Consider the following 20,934-nt stretch of genomic DNA (forward strand, 5'->3'; position numbering starts at 1 on the left):
AATTTATTAAAATAAATAAGGTGCATGAAGACATAACAATCAGGTTTATTTTGATACATTTTTTTATACAATACATGTTTCGATTTTCATACATTTGGAGTTATTTATTTCGTTATTATATATTTCTGCATTATAGTAAACACTTGTTTATGTTTGAGGTTCATACAATGGTCGCTAGACTGCAATTCTCGTTCTAATAATAGGGGTCGATAACTCGTCTCTGATGTAACTGTCATACAGAAGTGCCTTGAAGACTGAATTATTATTTGGATTAGTCGAGAACTGAATTTGAAGACTGAATTATTTATTTGGATTAGTCGAACTACTGTTAACATCCAAGTAGTCCAAATAATCCTCATATAAAATATTGCGAAGCTTAATATTTTACATAAACAACTCAAATAAAAAGAAACTGCACAAACGGCGAAATCAGTCAAATGACAAAAAAAGATTTGGATCAAGAAAATAAACTGTAAACATATGATTACATTATGAAACTTGAAATCTATTGTTATCGAAACCGATTCGGTTAGGCGGATAATCTTTCTATTTATATTTCAAACTTAACCTGTATAATATTGTGAGTACAAAGACAGGATCGATTATAATGCGGACTCATTTGTTTTCATGAATTGACCACTATTGATACAAAGGAGTGATCAAAGGGAATTAACTCGTTACAGTAAAGAGTTCATTTTACTAGGACATACCTTCTGTTGAGATGAAAGTTGTTTATTGTGTCTTTTAAAAATGTTTATGCTTTTTTGTCATTTTTAATTATTTTGTTTATTTCTTTATTATCTACTTAAATAATATAAAGTCCTTGTATTGGGGAGGGGGGTCGCCGCATAGTTGGTTCGACTCAACTTGTTAGCCTGGGTTGCCTGATGAGATGTATACATTATTGTTATTGGACGGTGTGCTGACTTCCAGTAAGTCAGTGTGCTGTTTGGGACATCACCCCAACTAGTCTCTTGAATGGGTGCGTTGAAGATGGTTCGTATCTGAGGGTTATATAACTCTTGTAAGTGTCATCTGTTGCCCCTCCATAAGCTTCCATCACTGTGCATTTTGATCTGCGTGTCTTGGTGCTTTTATCAACCACCGTCGCCGGTTGGCAGATATCATTTTTCTGTAGGACAGACACTTTACTACCAACAAATAATTCCGGAAGATACTTTGCATTTTTTTTTTTTTTTTTTTTTTTGTATTATTGTTGCTGTTTTTTGCTTTTGGCGCACGTTAGTTCTCTGGTCCCATAATCTTTGTTTTTATTTTCCTATTGTACAGGATTTCTGCCGGGGATGGCAAATGGCTGTCAAGTGGGGTTGGTTTTTGTAAATATTTTCGAACCAAGTAAAGGATAGATACCCTGTAGCAGAAGACAATGATTGACACACATTTTAAGTGACACTGGTGATTCGACCTTGACATTGACACAATCACAATTTTTAAAATCTCGATTGTTTATACTTGTTGCTTATACTTGTGATTTTATTATACACTAGCGAGGGGTACCCGGAGTTGCCCGGGTGTTAGGGGGGGGGGTTAAAAAAAAGTAAGTATGAGGATCGAACCCGAACCGTTGAGGTAAAGTTGTGAAAAAAAAAAAAAAAAACGTGCGACGTTAATCATTGCCCCACCGCGACATGCTTACAGAAACACGTTTGAATTTATTTAATTAGTTGGATTTAGCAGGTGCTCGTTTTAATGAGGTCAGTTTGACTGTAGGATTTCATTTACTGCTGAACGCTTTTTTTCTCGCCCCCAAGATGTTATAGGAAAAAGACTAACCAACATGCGGCGAGCGACAAATCTTGAATATTTATCTTCCCGAAATCGAGCAAATTAAATAGACAGGCGAGCTTCGTTGTTAACTGTGAGATATTACAATTTGTATGTGATATAAAAAGTTTTAAAAAGTTGTTAAGCGAGCGACCGCTTCTCTGAAAGAAGCCTTTTGTAGACACACAGAAAAGGCGAACACACATACATGCATACATTTTCACTTTTATATTTATAGATAACAATTGCCTCGGTCTAGATATGTATATATGCTGATGACACCACACTATAACAGGCACGACGGGAAAACAAATGAACACATATCTAAGGAAATGGCAGAGACACTAGATGAAGACCCCCACTCTGTAGTAGAATGGGGACATAAATGCATGGTCACATTCAATGCTGCCAAGACTAAGCTTGTTTCCTTCAATAATTACAACAAACTTCTCTACCACACATAGCAATTGCCAAAGAAGCATTACCTGAACGTACTTCTTTTAAATCCTCGGCCTAACGTTCATAGGGAACATGAGTTGGAACAGTTACATTAAAAGCATTGCAAAGACCGCTGTGAAGAACTTGGGCTCTCTCTACCTTGCTAAAAAAACTACTAATGCCTGAAAGTATCCTGTATCACCATTCGCCCATGTATATTGTTGTCACATTTGGACTAGTGCATCTCACTCCTAGACAGGGTTTAAAAGAGAGTCGCCAGCCTAACAGAGCCTGAACTGTTATCTAAGCTTCAGCCTCTGTCCCATCAACGAAATGTTGCATCCCTCTACCTGTTCTACAAGCATTTTAATGATCAATGCTCTGACAAACTGCAAGCACTTATACCCCCTCAATATAAATACCCCCGACAAACAGCTAAATCCCACTCCTACACACTAGAGATCCCTAGATGTAAGAAAGCCTTCTACTCCAGTTGTTTCTTCCCCAAACTACTAAACTTTGGAACTCCCTTCTGTGATTCTGCTTTCCCAACTGTACTGACATGCAGAAGTTCAAGTGTAATGTGAACAATCATTTTGCTGCTCATTTCTCTACATAATATCCCTGTAACTTATGTCCCCGATAGTAGCCTCCTACATCAAAGTAACCCTGTGCCTTGTTTGGGGTGAAAATTGAATTAAAAAAATAAATAAAGAGGGAAGCCCATAGACTGGAAAAGGGGTGTATTATTCCCAGCTGCAACATATGGTTGAATTTTGCCTTCGTTGCCTTAAGTTTATCAGCAGAGAGGTGGTGAGGGCATGAGAACACAGGTGCACCTGTGGTCGTGATGTGGTGTTTTGTGATGTGTGTGAGTTTGTTTACCACAAAATATAAGTTTGTTAACATCAGGTAGAAGTGTAGTAAAGCCTGAAATGGGTTATCGGAAGTGGCAATGAAGAATACCGAACTGATAGAGGGGGTGGTGGTGGTGTTTGTTTTCACACAAGAGACAGAAAGTTCCGTATTAGCATCTATCAACTGACGTCTTCACATATCCACCATCAGATTGAAGTGGCGCAGAAAGTCTGCACCAAATATTGGGTAAGGTAAATCTGCTATGGTAAAGACCCACATAAAATCTCTCCCTAATTCCAAATTCAGAGACGAGAAATTTGACCATATGTTGGAATGGAGGAGTAATTTAATTTACCGCCTGCAGTGTAATGGAGGTTTTTTGCTGAGGAGTTTCAGTGGCCAGCAGAGCTCCTGTATCAACCAATCTGCAGCTTGGGATCTGGAGTCTAGGCATGGTTGTTGTGAATATCCAGTAGAGAGCCTGCCGTGCTCAGCTCCCCAGGCCTATGTTTACCTGATTTGTGAACAAACAGGGCATTTTACACCTTTGTGCCTCTTCACCAAAGCGACTGTGATAAGAGCATAGTTTCGACTTGTTTGAGTAGCAATTGTAGTAGCGTGAAGGTAAGGAGTTAATCTGGAGTCGTTGCCTGTACGACTGCAGCTCCAGCTTGCCAAGTTTTTATTTTTATCTCATGCGTGAGGCTGAGGCTCTCAATGGTTTTTAAAATAGCCATATTCACGAGTGGATAGGTTGCCTCCATAAGCAGAGGCAAGATGTCGTTAGGCTGTGACATCGTTGCAAAGGCTCGCAGCAACCTGTTATATATATATATATATATATATATATATATATATATATATATATATATATATATATATATATATATATATATATATATATATATATAGTTTTAAAGAGACCAAAAAAATCATCTATCCGAAATGCAAAAAGGGCATTGTCGAAGAACCACGTTAGGAAAAAGAAAAATATCTAGTAAGAGACAAAAATAAGAGAAAATACGCAATAAGAAGCAAAAAAATAAATAAAATAAATAAATAAAATAGTAAAATATACTTTTAAAAGAACAGTAGTAAAAGAGTGAATGATATTTATGTGTATGTGTGTGTGTGTGTGCGTGCATGTTTTTTGTTCTTTTTTTTTAAAAGTGAAGTGAGTACTTACATGTTTCTTTTTGTTTTGTTTTTTTGCTAGCCAAAGAAGAAACAATATTCATAAAAAAGTTGTTGTTTTTTTTTAAATAGGAAACCCTCTTTTCTGTTTCGTTCTTTTGTGACGACTTGCAGGTAATTGTCTCTTGAATTGTAGCGACGAGAGAGGAGAAAATGTCTGACGACTCTGGTTTTAAAAAGGACTTTAAAAAATATTAAACTTTATTAAAATAAATACGTATTATATACGTTTGAAACTAAAAACAACGCATTATTACAAAATAAACAGACATTTATTTTGTTTGAAAATTATGTTGAAATTCACAAATATATTTCGAGGTAAAGCCTCCAGTATGTCTTTCTTTTTTTCCTCTTATTTTTTTGCCATGTTGTTGCTGGGGCAGATAATCAGAAAGTAGAAGTCCGTTTGTTGTTTTTACGGTAGTTTTTTTAAAATCTCGGAATGGTGCATTAGGTCACGCGGGATTTACGTTAAGATTTCTTGTTCCTTAGAAGCGTCGGTTGAGTTTGAATAAAATAAATATGTATTATATGCGTTTGAAACCAAAAACAACGCATTATTACAAAATAAACAGACATTTATTTTGTTTGGAAATTATGTTGAAATTCATAAATATATTTCGAGGCAAAGCCTCATCATCAGTATATCTTTCTTTCGTTTTTTGCCATGTTGTTGCTGGGGCAGTGTTAAGAATGGCTTTTTAAATAATGTTATTATGTCAGCACGGACCGGACCACTCTCTGCAGTGCACACTGCACTGCATGACTGCATGAGTACCAAGTTTTTTTTTTTTTTTTTTTTTTTTTTAAAGGGGTTTATTTATTTGTCTTATGTAGTTTTAATGCTTTTTAATTGATCTAAAAGTTTTCATGAGTGGTTTACAAAATTATAACCACCAAACATGTTTTTCGTTTGGCGGGGGAGGAGCTGTTCATTAACAGGTGCTTCTGCAATTTAATTAATCGTTTTTCCGTAAGTAACGCGCCGACATTTACCATTTAACAAAAATTCTGGGGGTGGTGCTGGGGTGTGCCAAATGTCGGTGCTCGTTAAAACTATTTTTGGATCAATTAAAAAAGCATTAAAAACTACGTAAGACGAAAAAATAATGAACCACATTTTTTTTTTTTACTTTCTTATTTGAAAGATTCCTACGTGATGTTATCGGATGCGAACATATTATGTAATAAAAACACTACTGAAGGCGGTGAAATGGCACAAGGTCTAGGGGTTCATACCATGCAAACGGTAAATTTGCGGCAGGTTTGATTATCAGATTCGTTGTCAGCGACCTCGAATACCCTATAAAGCTAAATTAGAATGATCAGTGTTCTGTTGTAGCGTAAGGGAACATTTACCTTTTTTTTTTTCTTTCTTTTTGTTACTTTGTTTGATTCGTTCAGTCGGTGATGGCGTTTTTTCTTTTGTACGAGCCTTTTTCAAGTCTCACACAAAAACACACATTCACATTTCAAGTTATGTCATATACATGATGATTGCAACGTCTTGTCAGACGAGTACCACTCCCTCAGACATTTAAAATCCATGAGCCCAAATGCCTGAGGGAGTATCTATACAAATATGATGTTACAGAGTCTTAGCTTTGTACGACAGCTAAGTCTCTCACTCGGTTCAAAATGTTGAGATCCAGCAACAAGCAAGAGCAAGATAGCCAGCAGCAAATTAAACTGCATATACATACGCACACACAAACATACGCGCTCACGTCACACATGTACACATATTCACGTTTGCGTACATACACTCACATTCACGTGTATAGACACACACGCTAACGCACACATATGTACTCACACACACGCACACGAATGCACACATGGACGACGTCACTTCCGCTTTCTAAGGAATTATACACATGCGCAAATGACCACCGGAAACGAGTATAAAAGAGAGAGTAACAACCGGCTTCTTTCTTTTTTCGAGACTAGCCTCCGTTTCAGCACGTGCACACACGTACCTCACGCCCACTTACTACTATGTATGGGGCACGAGCTAACAGACCGCATGTACACATTCACACTCTTTCTCTATCTACTATTGGTGCCTGAGAACACCTTCGCATAGCTGACTACTAACTGATGACAACTCTAATATCCTCTTCTTTGTCTACACGCTGGACTATCATTCTCAATTTTCACTACAACACTTATTTCTCTTCCCACGCGTGAACAAACGATAGTGACCCGAACTTGAGATGAAAACACATTTCCTATTCTTGCTACAACACCAGTCGTGCAACGAACATTGGTTACATACGCGCGGACATGAACACATGTTATAACTAAAGCGTTAATTCTTTCAACAGCAAATAAACAACGTTTATCTTATCCATCATTTGAGTCTTTGTTTCCTTCAATTCCATTCGTTTCATTATTCTTTTGTAACGGGATTGGGGTATTTATATATCCTAGTCCCCTAAACTTTCCTTTCTTTCTTGAAGGGCCTTATTGTACTTTACCGGTCTGTTAAAATTAGTTGTTTGTTTTTTGTTTTTTTTTCATGTGTTCAAAGAAGGTTTGTTCGCGCATTCTTTTGTTCAAAAACGTAATGGAATTTTGGAGTCGTCAAAATCTGTTTTCCAAAGTAATGAATTGAAAGAGAAAAAAAAGGAAAAAAGAAACATATAAAGCAAATTCTCCGAAAATGGGAAACTAAAGAAATAAGCAAATGAAGTACAGACCCGAAACGAGATTTAAAATGATCCTAATTTTATTAAAATAAAATTAGATGTTATGGTTGCTTTTATTTTCCAAAGCTAAGGTTTAAAAAAACCTTGAAGAAACATTTGAAGCAAACACAAAACAACTACAAGAAAACAGCAATTCTTACTTGAAAGGCTGGAAAAAAGAACATGCAAACAAATAGAAAATAGTTCTTGAAAATACTATCTTTAAAAAAAAAAAGGGAACGCACGGTCCTTAAACTGCAGTGCGCCTCCCGAGGGGGGAGGGGTCACCTCAAACACACAAAAGGGAATAAATCCGAGAAAGTAGAATCTCCACTCCCATTGCACCTACTCTCCTGCCAGATCTGGAATCCCTCCAGCACCGAAAAATGAAGCTCGTTTTGTAGTTTCCAGCTTTACGCGCACATGAGATTTTGCGAGAACACACGTAATAAAATGCTGGTCGCCATCTTTGTTTTTTCTTTTCTCGGCATGAACTCACTTGCTGCACACCCATGGTAAGACTTCTGTTTTTCTTAGCTTCTGATCACACGCCTCCCTGATCTCAAGATCATATTTTGTAGTCTCTCATCCACTGTGGCGGTCGCCTCTCTCTACTTGGCCTCTGAGGTGTCTCGTCCTCCTCCTGTTGCTGCACATTCCCCTCCATTGCTTCGCCTTCCACTGGTCTGATGTCAAGAATATGCCTTGGTACTCCGTCCACCACAATGTTGTTTCTGGTGTTCCTCCCAGTCACGTGACCTATACTCCATTGTGTGGTGCAGCGCGCCCCCAGTGGCTTCATCCATACCTCATCCCCGAGTTTAATGGTCCCTGTGGCCTCTGCCTCTCTGCTTGCCGGCTCAACCCTGGGATGTCTCCAGGAATATGTTGCGGAATTGTCTCTGGCACTTGTCCCAATCTAGGCGACATATTATACCAGAAGACAGCTTGCTCAGGTAAGGTGCCTCCTCTTTCCGCAACTACCTTTATGGTGCAATGGTTTCTCTCCACGATTCCGTTGCCACTGGGTCTATAGGCAGCTCTGAAAAATTGTTGGATATTCCATTTCTTCATTACTTCCGTCACTGCTACTGACTTGAATGCGGTCCAATTGTCAGTTAACAGCTCTTCCATGGGACCTTGCTCCAAAAACACCTCATCGAGAATTGCCGCTATTTCATTGCCTGTTCCTCCATGTAGCTTCTTCCATAGGGCAAATCGCCCCGGCCCGCAGTCAATCATAGTCAGGTAAAGTCCACCCCTATAATGGGTGACATCGCATGTCAGTCTCTCCCAGGTCCCACTCACCCCCAATTGACCAGTTTCATGCGTGCTTGAAGCAGGATCAATCGACTGACATCTGTCGCATGTCCTAACCACTTGCCTCACTTGCTCCTTGGTGACACTCGGGTCAACTTTCTTCACCAAGTACCACGTCCTCTCTATCCCCATATGGTGCAGATTGTGCAGCTCTCGCACACCAACATCATCTAGATCCGATGCAGCAACAACATCTTCGTTTGGCACAAGCTAGCTCTTCTTCACTTTCGTGATAGCATCAGCTCGGTTCTTCTCAGAAGCCACCATGTCTACGCGAAGCTTCAAACAAAACTCCTGCATCAGCTCAGCTAGCATCCCAAGCCTGCACTTCATTAACATCTCTGCTGCCCCTTTCGTTCTTATCCTTTTTTCGCTTGAAATGAGGGACTTTAGCCAAGCAAACACAGTGGCAGAGTCTGTTTTGATGCAGATGTCACACAGTCCCCATTTCAAGGCCAGATTGACCCCTTTGCTTTTCCAGAGCTTCTTGGCGATGCGGAGTTGCAAATAGACAGATTTTAGATCTACCAACATAGATGCCCCATTCGTCTGCCTCCATTCTCTAATAGTCTCACTACACACAAGGTCCACTTTTTTTAAGCCACGCCATCACATCACCGTCGCCATTAATAGGCTTAATCATTTTGCTTAAGCAAGCCTTGGCCATTGCCGAAATAGCTTGAAAATACTATCTTTAAAAAAAAAAAAGGGAACGCACGGTCCTTAACCTGCAGTGCGCCTCCCGAGGGGGGAGGGGTCACCTCAAACACACAAAAGGGAATAAATCCGAGAAAGTAGAATCTCCACTCCCGTTGCACCTACTCTCCTGCCAGATCTGGAATCCCTCCAGCACTGAAAAATTAAGCTCGTTTTGTAGTTTCCAGCTTCATGCGCACACAAGATTTTGCGAGAATGCATGTAATAAAATGCTGGTCGCCATCTTTGTTTTTCCTTTTCTCGGCCTGAACTCACTTGCTGCACACTCACGGTAAGACTTCTGTTTTTCTTAGCTTCTGACTACAGTTCTTTTAAGTCTTGAGTTCAATCTTTCTTTTAACAAAAGTGTTTCTTCCTCGAATGGGAACCATAAACAGATAAAGTCCTTTTGACTTTAAATGGGAGAAAAGGAGGTAAAATATTTTCCTTTGTGAAGGCTCAGACACCGTTAAATTCAAAGGAGAGAAAAGAAAACCATAAAGCCACCTTGGTAAGCTTTATGGGTATAAATAAAATATTTTTTACGTCTGTATTTCAAGACTGTCCAGAATGTTGTGTCTTTCTTTCATGGGATAAATGCTGGTATTAATGTTTTTTTTTTTCCTTTTAAAATAAAGATGTTGTTTATTTTAAAATAAAGATGTTTGTTGTAGGAAAATTTGGCTGAATTGTCTTCCAAGATGGTCTCTTTTAAGTTCCTTCAACAAAGAGGGAATTTTCTCTCCTGGCGATCACATGTTGATAATCTGCTCGTCTACTTCTTGTCAGTCAGGCCGGCGAAATTAATTTCTGTCTTTTACCGAAAAAAAAAATCCCCAAAACATAACCGGTTTCTTCCCTTGGAATTTTTTAGACTAATAACTTTTCAGTTGGTAAGGCCTAACTAAGACTGAAATTATGTTGAAAGTGTAGTAACTATTAATGGAGTTCTAAACAAACGTCTTTCTCTAAAGGAGAAAAATGCGGAACATTATATTTAACCTCAAAACCTTTTTTGATGGAGAACGAAGTTAGCTTCCTCCTCTAAGGTTGGCTATACTCAAACTGACGAAAACAAGCAAAGGTCCTTCCTTCCTCACCCCCTCGCTCCACAAGGGTAGAGAAGGAGACTGTTGGAAAGGAATTATGACGATGATGATGATAGGAGGGGAAAACAGGTGACGACAGAGGGCTAATGATCTGAAAAAGGCCCGTCAAAGAGTGTGTCCCTTTCACTAAATGTTAAGATGTTGAATATGTGTATATAAAAAATAAAAATCATTTCTTCATTAAATTTTCAACAAACGTTCTTCAAAATGTAGTATTCAAAGTTGGTGTCAACATTTTTGTAAGATACTGGTTTGTACCCACTAATAAAATATATTTAGTTAAGAGCACAGCACAAAATGAACAACAAATTCTATTCAACAATAACAACGTCAAAGGGTATTTATTTGCAGCAAGAAGTTGAAGGTCGAACTTGTTATATATATGAAGGACAGTTACTGCGGACTTCTTTTTTTGGGGGAGGGGGGGGTCCATCTACTCCGGGGTCAGTCCTTCCAGTAATGGCATTCTTGGAATAAAACTTATGTAAACATTCTCCGACGTCTATATTCTTCCTTTTACCTGTTGTAAAGGCATCCTGACCTCTTCTTTCTTTCAAGAACAAGTAATCTCATCTTCCAACGGTAAGACTATTTATTTCATTACCACATTACTCAAAGTGATAAACCTTGTTTATCACAACGTCATCACATTACCACATGTTGGATGACATATATTGCATGGTGTCAGAAATGGTTTAAGAAATCTATGAACATCAGGAAATTCGGCATGAAACTAAATCAGTCCAAATGCCAGTTTAATATAACTGAATTGACATTTCTAGGCCACACACTATCCAGTCGTGGAGTTGAGCCAGATGAAAACTGTTAAAATATTTTTGACTTAAATGAGGGTATAACTCCAATGATTTCAACGATTGTTTTTATAACCACATTTATAATAATCAACCAATCAGAAGCTTCAAAAGTTATTATAAAAAATGTCTAATTCGGATTCAATCAGTTTGCTGTCGGCCTTTGTCTCAAAATGTTTCAAGATCGGGACTGCATTCGCCACCATCTTTGTTACTAGAAATTACTTAACACTCAAAATCGTGACTGCATTGATTCCTCAAAGATTTGATTTACTGCCACCATCTTTGTTCAATATAATGCCTCAACACTTAACAAAAACAAATGCAGAGCTGTCAGAAACATGCCGGATCTAACAAATAAAACAGAACTTCAGCATTTTCTAGAAATTATAAATTTAGGAAAATTCATTCCTAACTTATCGAATGAAACCGCACCTCTTCGCCTCTTATTGGAAAAAGACAACATGTGGTCTTTTGATAAACCACAAAAGGAAGCTGTCCAATGACTAAAAATTTTGGGCAGCAGAGTCCAACATTAAAATACTTTGACTTTCAATCAGAGTGTCTTCAGACGCATTAATATTAGGACTTGGGGCTATGTTGGAACAAAACCATAATAATATATGGGCTCCAGTGGCGTTTGCTAGCTGCTCTCATATCTGCTAAAAAAAATTATTGCTCCCTTGAACTGGAAATGTTGCCTGTGAACATTTTCATTAATTCTTATATGGACAACACTTTTTAATTAACAACGATCATAAACCTGTCAAAACTATTGTGACAAAACAAATTGCCAAAACTCTACCCAGAGTACAACACTTCCTATTACGCTTACAGAAGTATGACTTTGAAATCAGATATACTATGGGAAAACTAAGGCATGTTGTTGACACAGCCGTGCGGCACAAAAATGTAATACTCCAGAAATCCCGGACAAAAAAATGAACCTTTTTGTCCACTCCATAATGTCCTCAATACCCATCAGTAACCAATGTCGACAATAGCTGACAACTGAGACAACCAATGATGAAATATTGCAACAATTACAACAGGAAATCATGGAACGGTGGCCAGATGGTGGATATAACCTTAACATCTGCCTCCACCCATATTTTAATTAAATGATCTTGCACGACAGGAAGAGCTTCTATTCAAGGGCCAAAGAACCGATGTCTCAACTAATATGCGAGCAGAAATGCACAAGATTTTGCATCAGGCACACCTGGGAATTGAAAAAACTAAATCCAATGACAGACAGGCTCTTTTTTTGGCCAAACATGAACAAGAAAATAGAAAACATGATAAAAAAAACTGTGATTCATGTCAGCAGTATAGCAACTGACAAAGTTCCGAGCCCAAGATGCCACATGATATTCTTGATCAACTCTAGCAAAAGGTTGGCACAGACCTCTTCAAACTGCGGGGGGGGGGGGCAAGATTATGCCATGGTAGTAGATTACTATGCCAAACTTTTGGAATTCAGCCATCTCATTGATACAAGTGCCTCAGTAGTGATAAATCGAATAAAACACATCTTATTGAAACATGGAATACCCAAACTGGTAATCTCCGATAATGGCCCTCAATTTAAATCTCATGAATATAAGAAATTTGCCACTAATTGGGACTACTCCCATGTCACAAGCAGCACAAAATACTCATAATCTAATTGTCTAGTGGAGAAATCCATTCAAACAGTGAAGAAAACATTGCTCAAATGTTTTCAGACTGGAGATGATCTATATGTGGCTCTACTAATTTTATGCACAACACCTGGCAAAAACAACTCTTCTTCACCAGCCGCTAAACTGATAAATCGCCAACTAAGAACACTCCCACCTGTCATGAGAAATTATGGCCATGATCTTTGCACATCATCCTCAAATGACAGACAGGAGGCAAAACAGGAAAACAGCAATCAGTGTGAACTCACCCCACTAAACATAGGGGATCATGTCCAAGTACATGATGATCAAACTTGGTAAAGTGATAAAACATTGCTTGCAACCAAGGTCATACTTGGTACTAATGGGAAATGGCGGAAGTATATGCCGAAACCGCTGATATTTACTGTTAATACATCGGTTAAAGAAACCAGCAGCACAACCCTACCCTGACACAATATTTAGCTCACCCAAGCAGGTGCATAGACCAGGGTCAAGAACACCAAACCCAGCAACTCCAGAAACAGGTTCTCAATCAAGATCAAGATGACTAATATGTCAACTAAGATGGATAAAAGACTACACAAGTTAGGAGAGCTTGTCTTTCATCATCAAAGGACTTGAGAGGAGGGATGTTATATACATATATGAAGGACAGTTACTGTGGACTTTCTTTTTTTTGGGACTTCCAGTGAGTCCTGGGTCGAGTCTTCCGGTAATGGTATTCTTGGAATAAAACTTATGTAAACATTCTCCGATGTCTACATTCTTCCTTTTTCCTGTTGTAAAGACATCATGATCTCTTCTATCTTTCAAGAACAAGTAATCTCATCTTCCAATGGTAACACTATTTATTTCATCTCCACATTACTCATACAGAGATAAACCTTGCTTATCACAACATCATCAAATTACCACATGTTGAACGATGTATATTACAGGAATGATGGTGATGAATACTTGTATAAGCTTTGTCAGTCTTATTCTAATTCAACAGTATTGACATAGGTTGCAAGAATATGGCTTTTTCACTTTTTGTGTTATATCAATTTGAAGAAATGAAGTGGTTCCCTCTTGGAGGTAACATTTGATTTCATTAACATTTAAATATATAACAGAGAGCTCTTTTAAGTATATTTTATAATTTTAGAAATTTTATTTTTCGCCACAGCTTGATCTTCCAGGAATTGTATCTCTGTATTTTTAAGACTTTTATCATGCCATTTGGTCCTTTAACAAACGGTATAATGTTTATATCTTTAACTATTTCGTTTTTAATCAATTCTTTAGTTACTTATATTGTGTTATATTCTCCTCTTTTGCTCTGTTATTGTTAAAGTTCTCATATCAATAAATCCGAAATCTTAGCACGAGACCATGCACATAATTTACAAGAATTTAACTTTTAAAAACTGTGTTTCTTTCATATGCCCATAACATTGATTTTTGAGCCGAGAATGTAGCTTTTCTCTAGTGTTAGATCTCACATGTCAAAATTGACTTTCCAAACGAGATTATCCACATACTCCACAAGAATTTCCTGCCTTGTTTTTTTTACACACAAGAATATCCACAGACTTCACAAGAATGTATCTTTTCTTTTTTGCTAGTTTTCTTACTTTTTTTTAATTTATTTTTTATTTTTCTTCCTGTGAAGATTGTAATGCTGGGTATGGGGCAGCCAAACCAGCTGCCAACATTGCCCCGCTTTTTTATTGAAACCAACCGAGAGCTTACCAGTTTGTTCAAGCTGGAGATAGAGCATCTTACCGAATGGCAAACAGTAACCAACTTACTCAGATATTCCAACTGAGAGATATTTTTAAGATCGTGATTGTACCTTTAAGTGCAATTGTCTGACTCTCTCTGACACTTGGTTCACTTTTGCCACATAGTTTTTGAAATACATTTTGATGAGTCCAGTTGCAATTATAATAACTGGAATGATAAATATTTTAAGATTCTAGCTTCTTTTAATGCCATACATAAGACCTTGGTATTTTGTTATCATTTCCTTACTTCTACCAAGGTTGCTTCTATTAAAAATATCAATATCTAATAGTCTAGAAAGAGTTATCTGTTCTTGTTCTAAGAAAATTCGGTACGGATTATCTCCCTTTGTACTTTTTCTTTTATTCCAATGTAAATAAAAGAGAACGCCTCGTGCATTTTTCACTCTACGCTAACAATCCATGTTCCTGGTTATTTTTTACTATGGAGTATAAAGATTGAAGCAAGCGAGGTATGTACACTTGTCTAACCGTTTGATTATTCCTCTTTATTGGTTATGGGCCCAGTTAACGTCTTCAAGATAATAGAACATGTGTGACGGGTTTTTTTTCTTGTTCGGCCATCCTGAATTTTGTTGTAGTGAAAGTTTTGTATTGCTTTTAAATGTACAATGGCGATGGAAACAAAACTTAGTAACTTGGTGCCACTGAATGGTACAAATTATAATACTTGGAAGGGGTAATGTAAAATGGCTTTAATTAAGGATGGCTTATGGAATATTGTTAATGAAACAGAAATCGTTCCTGATAAACGAACAGATTCTGCATTGCACATAAAATATTTATCAAGAAGGGATTGTACATTAGCGACGATTGTGCTATTGGTGGAAACTTAACTCTTATTTTTTATTTATTTATTTATTTTTTTACACGGTGGTCACCACTTATCAAGGCCCGAAGCCACTCAGGGATAAGGGTTATTGCAAGTACAGTACGTTAGTGTGGAGATTTGATGAAGTGTTTAGTTAAGGGGGCGGTTCATTAGAAATTTGTTAACATTGGACTTGAAGACATCCAAGTTGTAGTCAGGTGGGAAGCAGGCAGATGGAACAGAGTTCCACAGGCGTGCAGTTCTAAGAAAGAAGCTTTGTTCATGGAATCCACGTTTTGATTTAGGCACAGATAAAGAGTGGGGGAAATTTTTCACAGTGGATTCAGCTAGATGGATGTTTTTCGTGAAAGATTGGCGAGGGGGGACCAAAGATTGGAGTTCAGACGAGCACCTGCCATGGAAATAACGATAAAACAAGGATAGGCTCGCAACGTCTCTTCTGTGGGAGAGAGGTTGCAGGGTAGAGAAAAGGGCATCCCCCACTAAGCCACGAAGTCTATTTTGTACTCTGTCAAGGCAAGATAGGCTGTCCTTAGCAGCTCCTGCCCAGATATGGCAGCAGTATTCAATCCTTGGATGTACTTGGCTTTTATATAGATAGAGAATTGCATCAGTAGTGAGATATCTTCTAGAGTGGTAGAAGGATCCCACCATCTTTCCAGCGACCTTGGCAACAGACTTGATGTACGTGTTCCATTTGAGATCAGGAGTAAAGGACAAACCCAGAAGCTTGTCAAAACACGGGGCTTCTCCTAGACGAGAGCCATCCATTTCAATTGATGCCAGATGGGGATCAGAGCGGTGATGATGTAAAGATAGGAGTTTGGTTTTAAATGCATTAAAGGTAACCAGCCACGACTTCCCCCACTGAACCATGCGCTCGAGATCAGAGGAGAGAGAATCAGAGAGAACTTTGTCATTTACAGCCTTTGATGTGTTGCCGTAGATGGTCGTGTCATCAGAATAGATGTCAACGAATGATTTAAGTATGTGTTTAGGGAGGTCATTGATGTAGATCAGGAAGAGAGTTGGTCCCAGGATTGACCTTTGAGGGACTCCAGCATTAATACTGCAGGCCTCTGATTTTTGTCCATCGACCACTACTCTTATGAGTCTATCGGAGAGAAATGATTTTATGATTGAGAAAACATTTCCAGTTATACCATCGCTGGAAATCTTGTGAAGTAGGCCCTTATCTTATACTTACTTGGTGACTCTGACAATCCTGCAGTATTGTGGAAGAAACTGGCTAATCAGTTTCAAAAGAAGACGTGGGCAAACAAGTTAACATTGAGGAGAAAATTATATTCTCTTAGATTAAAAGACGGCGATTCCATACATGAACACATCAAAACTATGATGGAAATACTTGATGAATTAGCAGTCATTGGCGATTAAATTGATGAGGAGGATAGTTGTTCATCTTCTGGCTACTCTCCCAGACTCTTATAACACTATAAGCACTCGAAGCAAGCCAGGATGTTTCTAAATGGGTGTTAGTCACTGAACAATTGCTGCATGAGGAAACCAGATTAAAGAGAGGGAACTAAATGATACCGAATTGAAAGCTATGGCGTCTAAACACCACATTAACAAAAGGGGGCCAAAGTGTTATTACTATGGGAAGAACATCCACATTAAAGGTGACTGTCGCTTACTTAATACAAACGTGAATTTCAAGTTGAACCCTCAGAAAAAGAAAGTTTTTTTCACTCAGAAAACACAGGGTGACTCTAGTGATTGTGTTGTTGGACTCCTCACACATCATGCGCTATTATCCAAGCACAAAAGGAGCAACTGGATCGTGGACTCCAGAGCAACAGGTCACATGTGTCATGATGTTAAGAAATTCATTAATTTCAGAAAATTGGATGTAACAGAGGAAATTACCCTTGGTGACGGATTCTCTGTTGAGACATTAGCAACAGGAACAATAGAACTGAATGTGAGCGTACCAGATGGGAAATACCAAAAATGCAGGTTATATGATACTTTATACGTTTCCAAATTGTTTTACAATTTATTAAGTGTTTCTAGAGCCACTAAATCTGGAAAAAAATGTATTTTTGATAACTTGGGGTGTCAAATACTGGGTATCAGACAAAAAATAGTGGCTACAGGTTCAAACATTGTGGGCATCTTTTATTTAAACTGCAGTGACATAAATGAAGCAACCCATGCAGCAAACTCCTCCTTAGGTAGTATCACAAAAGAGGAGATTTTGCATAGACGTTTTGACCACCTTGGAGAAAATAGTTTACAAAAACTAGTAAAGAGCCAGCTCGTAACTTTTGTGAACCTTGCATGGATGGAAAACACCATCGTTCATTTCAAAAATCTGGTGGAAGGCGAGTCACTCAACTCCTAGGAATCGTGCATAGCGATGTTTGTGGAAGGATAGAGGCAAAATCGCTTGGTGGTGCAGAATATTTCATAACATTTATTGACGAGAAATCAAGATTTGTTTGGATATACATGCTCAAGCACAAGAGAGATACCTTTAAAATGTTCCTGGAATGGAAAGCCATGGTGGAGAAATTAACTGGGCATAATATAAAAACCCTATGCACTGACAATGGTGGAGAATACACTTCCAGAGAATTTGAAGATTATTTGAAAAGGGAGGGTATACGACATGATTATACCGTTCCCAAAACTCCAGAGTAAAAATGGAGTAGCCGAAAGAATGAATCAAACTTTAGTGGAAACAGTGTGAGCAATGTTATCAGATTCGAAGCTGCCTAAGAAATTTTGGATAGAGGCTTTATCCACAGTTTCATATATTCAAAACCGGAGCCCAACAGCTGCTGTACAGGGTATGACGCCATATGAAGTATTGAAGGGTCACAAACCTAATGTGAAACATTTATGCATTTTTGGATGTAATGCTTTTGTCCACGTACCAAAGGATGAAAGATTTAAAATGGATTCCAAAGCAAAGAAAAGCATATTTCTTGGCTATGGTATTGGCGTAAAGGGGTACAGACTCTATAATACCAGAAAATCCAGAGTATTCCATAGCAGAGATGTCATATTCAATGAAACAGGTTCAATAGCTGAACAGGAGGAAAAGGAAGTAGCAACCCCATCTCCAGTAGAAATTGAATATCAAGACAGCTAGGATGATGATGATGACAACTTGCAGGAGGTGGAAGGACCTAGTGAAAATACACAGGAAACAGTACCTCAAAGATCATCAAGAATAAAGAAAACTCCAGATGGATATGATGAATGGGTTTACATAGCTCATAGTTTAAATGACCCATTGACGATGAAAAAAGCACTTTCCAGTCCTGAGAAAAATGAATGGATGAAAACAATGGAAACTGAAATTTCCTCCTTACATACTAATAAAGTATGGGATCTTATGGAATTGCCCAGTGGACAAAAAGCTATTGGTAGCAAGTGGGTATTTAAACGGAAGTATGATGCTGACGGAAACATGGAGCATTATAAAGCTCCACTGGTAGCTCAAGGTTTTCTTCAGAAGCAAGGAATTGATTATGACGAGACTTTTTGCCCAGTCATCAGATTCAAATCTATGCGAACTGTTATTGAGTTAGTAGCACAGCATGACCTGAAGCTATATCAATTGGACATAACCACTGCATTCCTAAATAGTCAACTTAAGAAAGAAATATACATGAAGCAACCTGAGGGGTTTAAAGTTAAAGGAAAAGAACATCTTGTCCGTAAACTAAGCGAAGCATCTATGGCTTGAAGCAATCTCCAAAATGTTGGAATGAAACATTGGATTTTCAGCTGAAAAAGATGAACTTCAAGCAGTTGGTGGATGATCCCTGTATTTGCATACAATTTTCAGAAGGAGAAATATTTATCGTTTCTGTTTATGTTGATGATATAATTGTGGCAAGCAAATCCCTAACTCGTATTCAAGATTTTGTGAAAACTATATCGAAAATTTTCAAAATCAAGGACATGGGAAAACTACATCATTTTTTGAGTGTTAAGGTTGTTTATCCTCAATCAGGGAAAATATGGATTGGACAACCAGTGTATATAGCAGAAGTCATGAAAAAATTCCAGATGGAAAATTCAAAACCTGTATCAACTCCAATTGATGCTGGGGCAAAATTAATGAAGGCAATTGAAATAAGTAAGCTGGTCAACAAAGAATTATATAAATCAGCAGTTGGAAGCCTGCTGTATCTGTCAACAAGGACACGACCTGATATTGCTTATGCTGTCGGAAATGTCGCAAGATTCTGCTCTCAGCCTACAATGGAACACTGGAAGTCTGTAAAGCATATATTCTGTTACTTAAATGGTACACGAGGGTACGGTTTATTGTATGACAAGGAGAAAGCTACCAATCTCCAGGGGTTCTCAGATGCAGACTGGGTTGGTGATTTAGATTATCACAGATCAACATCTGGTTATTTGTTTAAATTAAGTGGAGCGTCTGTCAGCTGGAGAAGTAAAAGGCAAACTTGTGTTGCATTGTCAACAGCTGAAGCTGAATACATGGCATAAGAGGCTGTTTGGATGCAGCGCCTTCAAGGTGCTTTATTAAGAACATCAGTTACACCAACACTTATCTACGACGATAATCAGTCAACAATATGTATGGCAAAGAATCCACAGCATCATGGAAGGGCCAAACATGTTGACATTAAATTCCACTATATTCGAGAGCAGGTGGAAAAGAACACAGTTAAACTGGAGTACTGTCAGAGTAAAGACATGGTAGCAGATATACTAACAAAAGGACTTGTGAGCACACAGTATTTTGAAGCTCAGGGAACTGTTAGGTCTTAAAGAACTGGAAATTTAGACTGTCAGCAATTGAAGAGTGTAAAAATATCAATATCTAACAGTCTAGAAAGAGTTATCTGCTCTTGTTCTTAGAAAATTCTGTAGGGATTATCTCCCTTTGTACGTTTTGTTTTATTCCAATGTAAATAAAAGAGAACGCCTTGTGCATTTTTCACTCTACACTAATAATCCATATTTCTGGGTATTTTTTATTATGGAGTATAAAGATTGAAGCAAGCGAGGTATGTACACTTGTCTAACCATTTGATTATTCCTCTTCAGCTTCCATCTCCTTCTTTCCCATATTACTATGCCAGGTTTTATGGCTGTTTTCTAGGTACGTAGCTTCAGAGGTTGGATACTCATGGTGGATGGTGTATTACTTATTTCTGACTATTCTTTCTCATATTCTTTCAATTTGCTGCTACATTTGATATTCACTTTTTTACAGATCGTCCAGTGGAAATATTTACACACTCCATTGTCATATAGTAGCCATCCCCAACAGAAACTTACACTTGGATATCAGGTGGCTCACACTCACTACTTTTGTGTGGAAGAACTATGCACTTGCTATCATTGCGAAGACCACTCATTTTCTTAAAAGCATTGGTCATCAAGCCTTGATCTTGGTCAACCATTATAATTCTCTCCTGATCATAGTGGAGCGATCCTCTTTTCAGCCAATCTATGGAGCCTTCTTTATCTATATAGTCCTGGGTTAATTCATTCAGGAAATACTTGCCACGCTGTTGGTTGGCCTATTCTTCCAGATTTTTTTCAATGGAAGTCTATTGTGTATTTTTGGTGACTCTTTTGGGCTATTTTTGTAGTAGACTTATTTTCTGATTGTCTCATTTATAAGACAGTCTTATTCAAAATGTTTAGTCAGTTTTGTGATGGACATAGTTCTGCTGGCTCTTGCTTCATGGTGTTTGTGCACCAAGATATTATCTGGTGCTCATAAGAT

At 38.0% G+C, this 20,934-nt stretch overlaps 1 protein-coding gene across 1 annotated transcript; it reads left to right on the forward strand.

Moving 5' to 3' along the window:
• Positions 1-16,758: 16,758 nt before the first annotated feature.
• Positions 16,759-17,556, forward strand: LOC145255573 (uncharacterized). Its single transcript, XM_080114028.1, has one exon. The coding sequence runs from the start codon at positions 16,759-16,761 to the stop codon at positions 17,554-17,556; it is 798 nt and encodes a 265-aa protein (XP_079970154.1).
• Positions 17,557-20,934: the final 3,378 nt, after the last annotated feature.

The sequence above is a fragment of the Euprymna scolopes genome, chromosome 31 (assembly GCF_053919585.1).
Source record: "Euprymna scolopes isolate OS-2025 chromosome 31, ASM5391958v1, whole genome shotgun sequence".
In the NCBI taxonomy this organism is placed as follows: Eukaryota; Metazoa; Mollusca; class Cephalopoda; order Sepiida; family Sepiolidae; genus Euprymna; species Euprymna scolopes.

Excerpts from the sequence above, each read along its gene's own strand:
- LOC145255573 (XM_080114028.1), top strand. The coding sequence starts at position 16,759 with ATGGCGTCTAAACACCACATTAACAAAAGGGGGCCAAAGTGTTATTAC.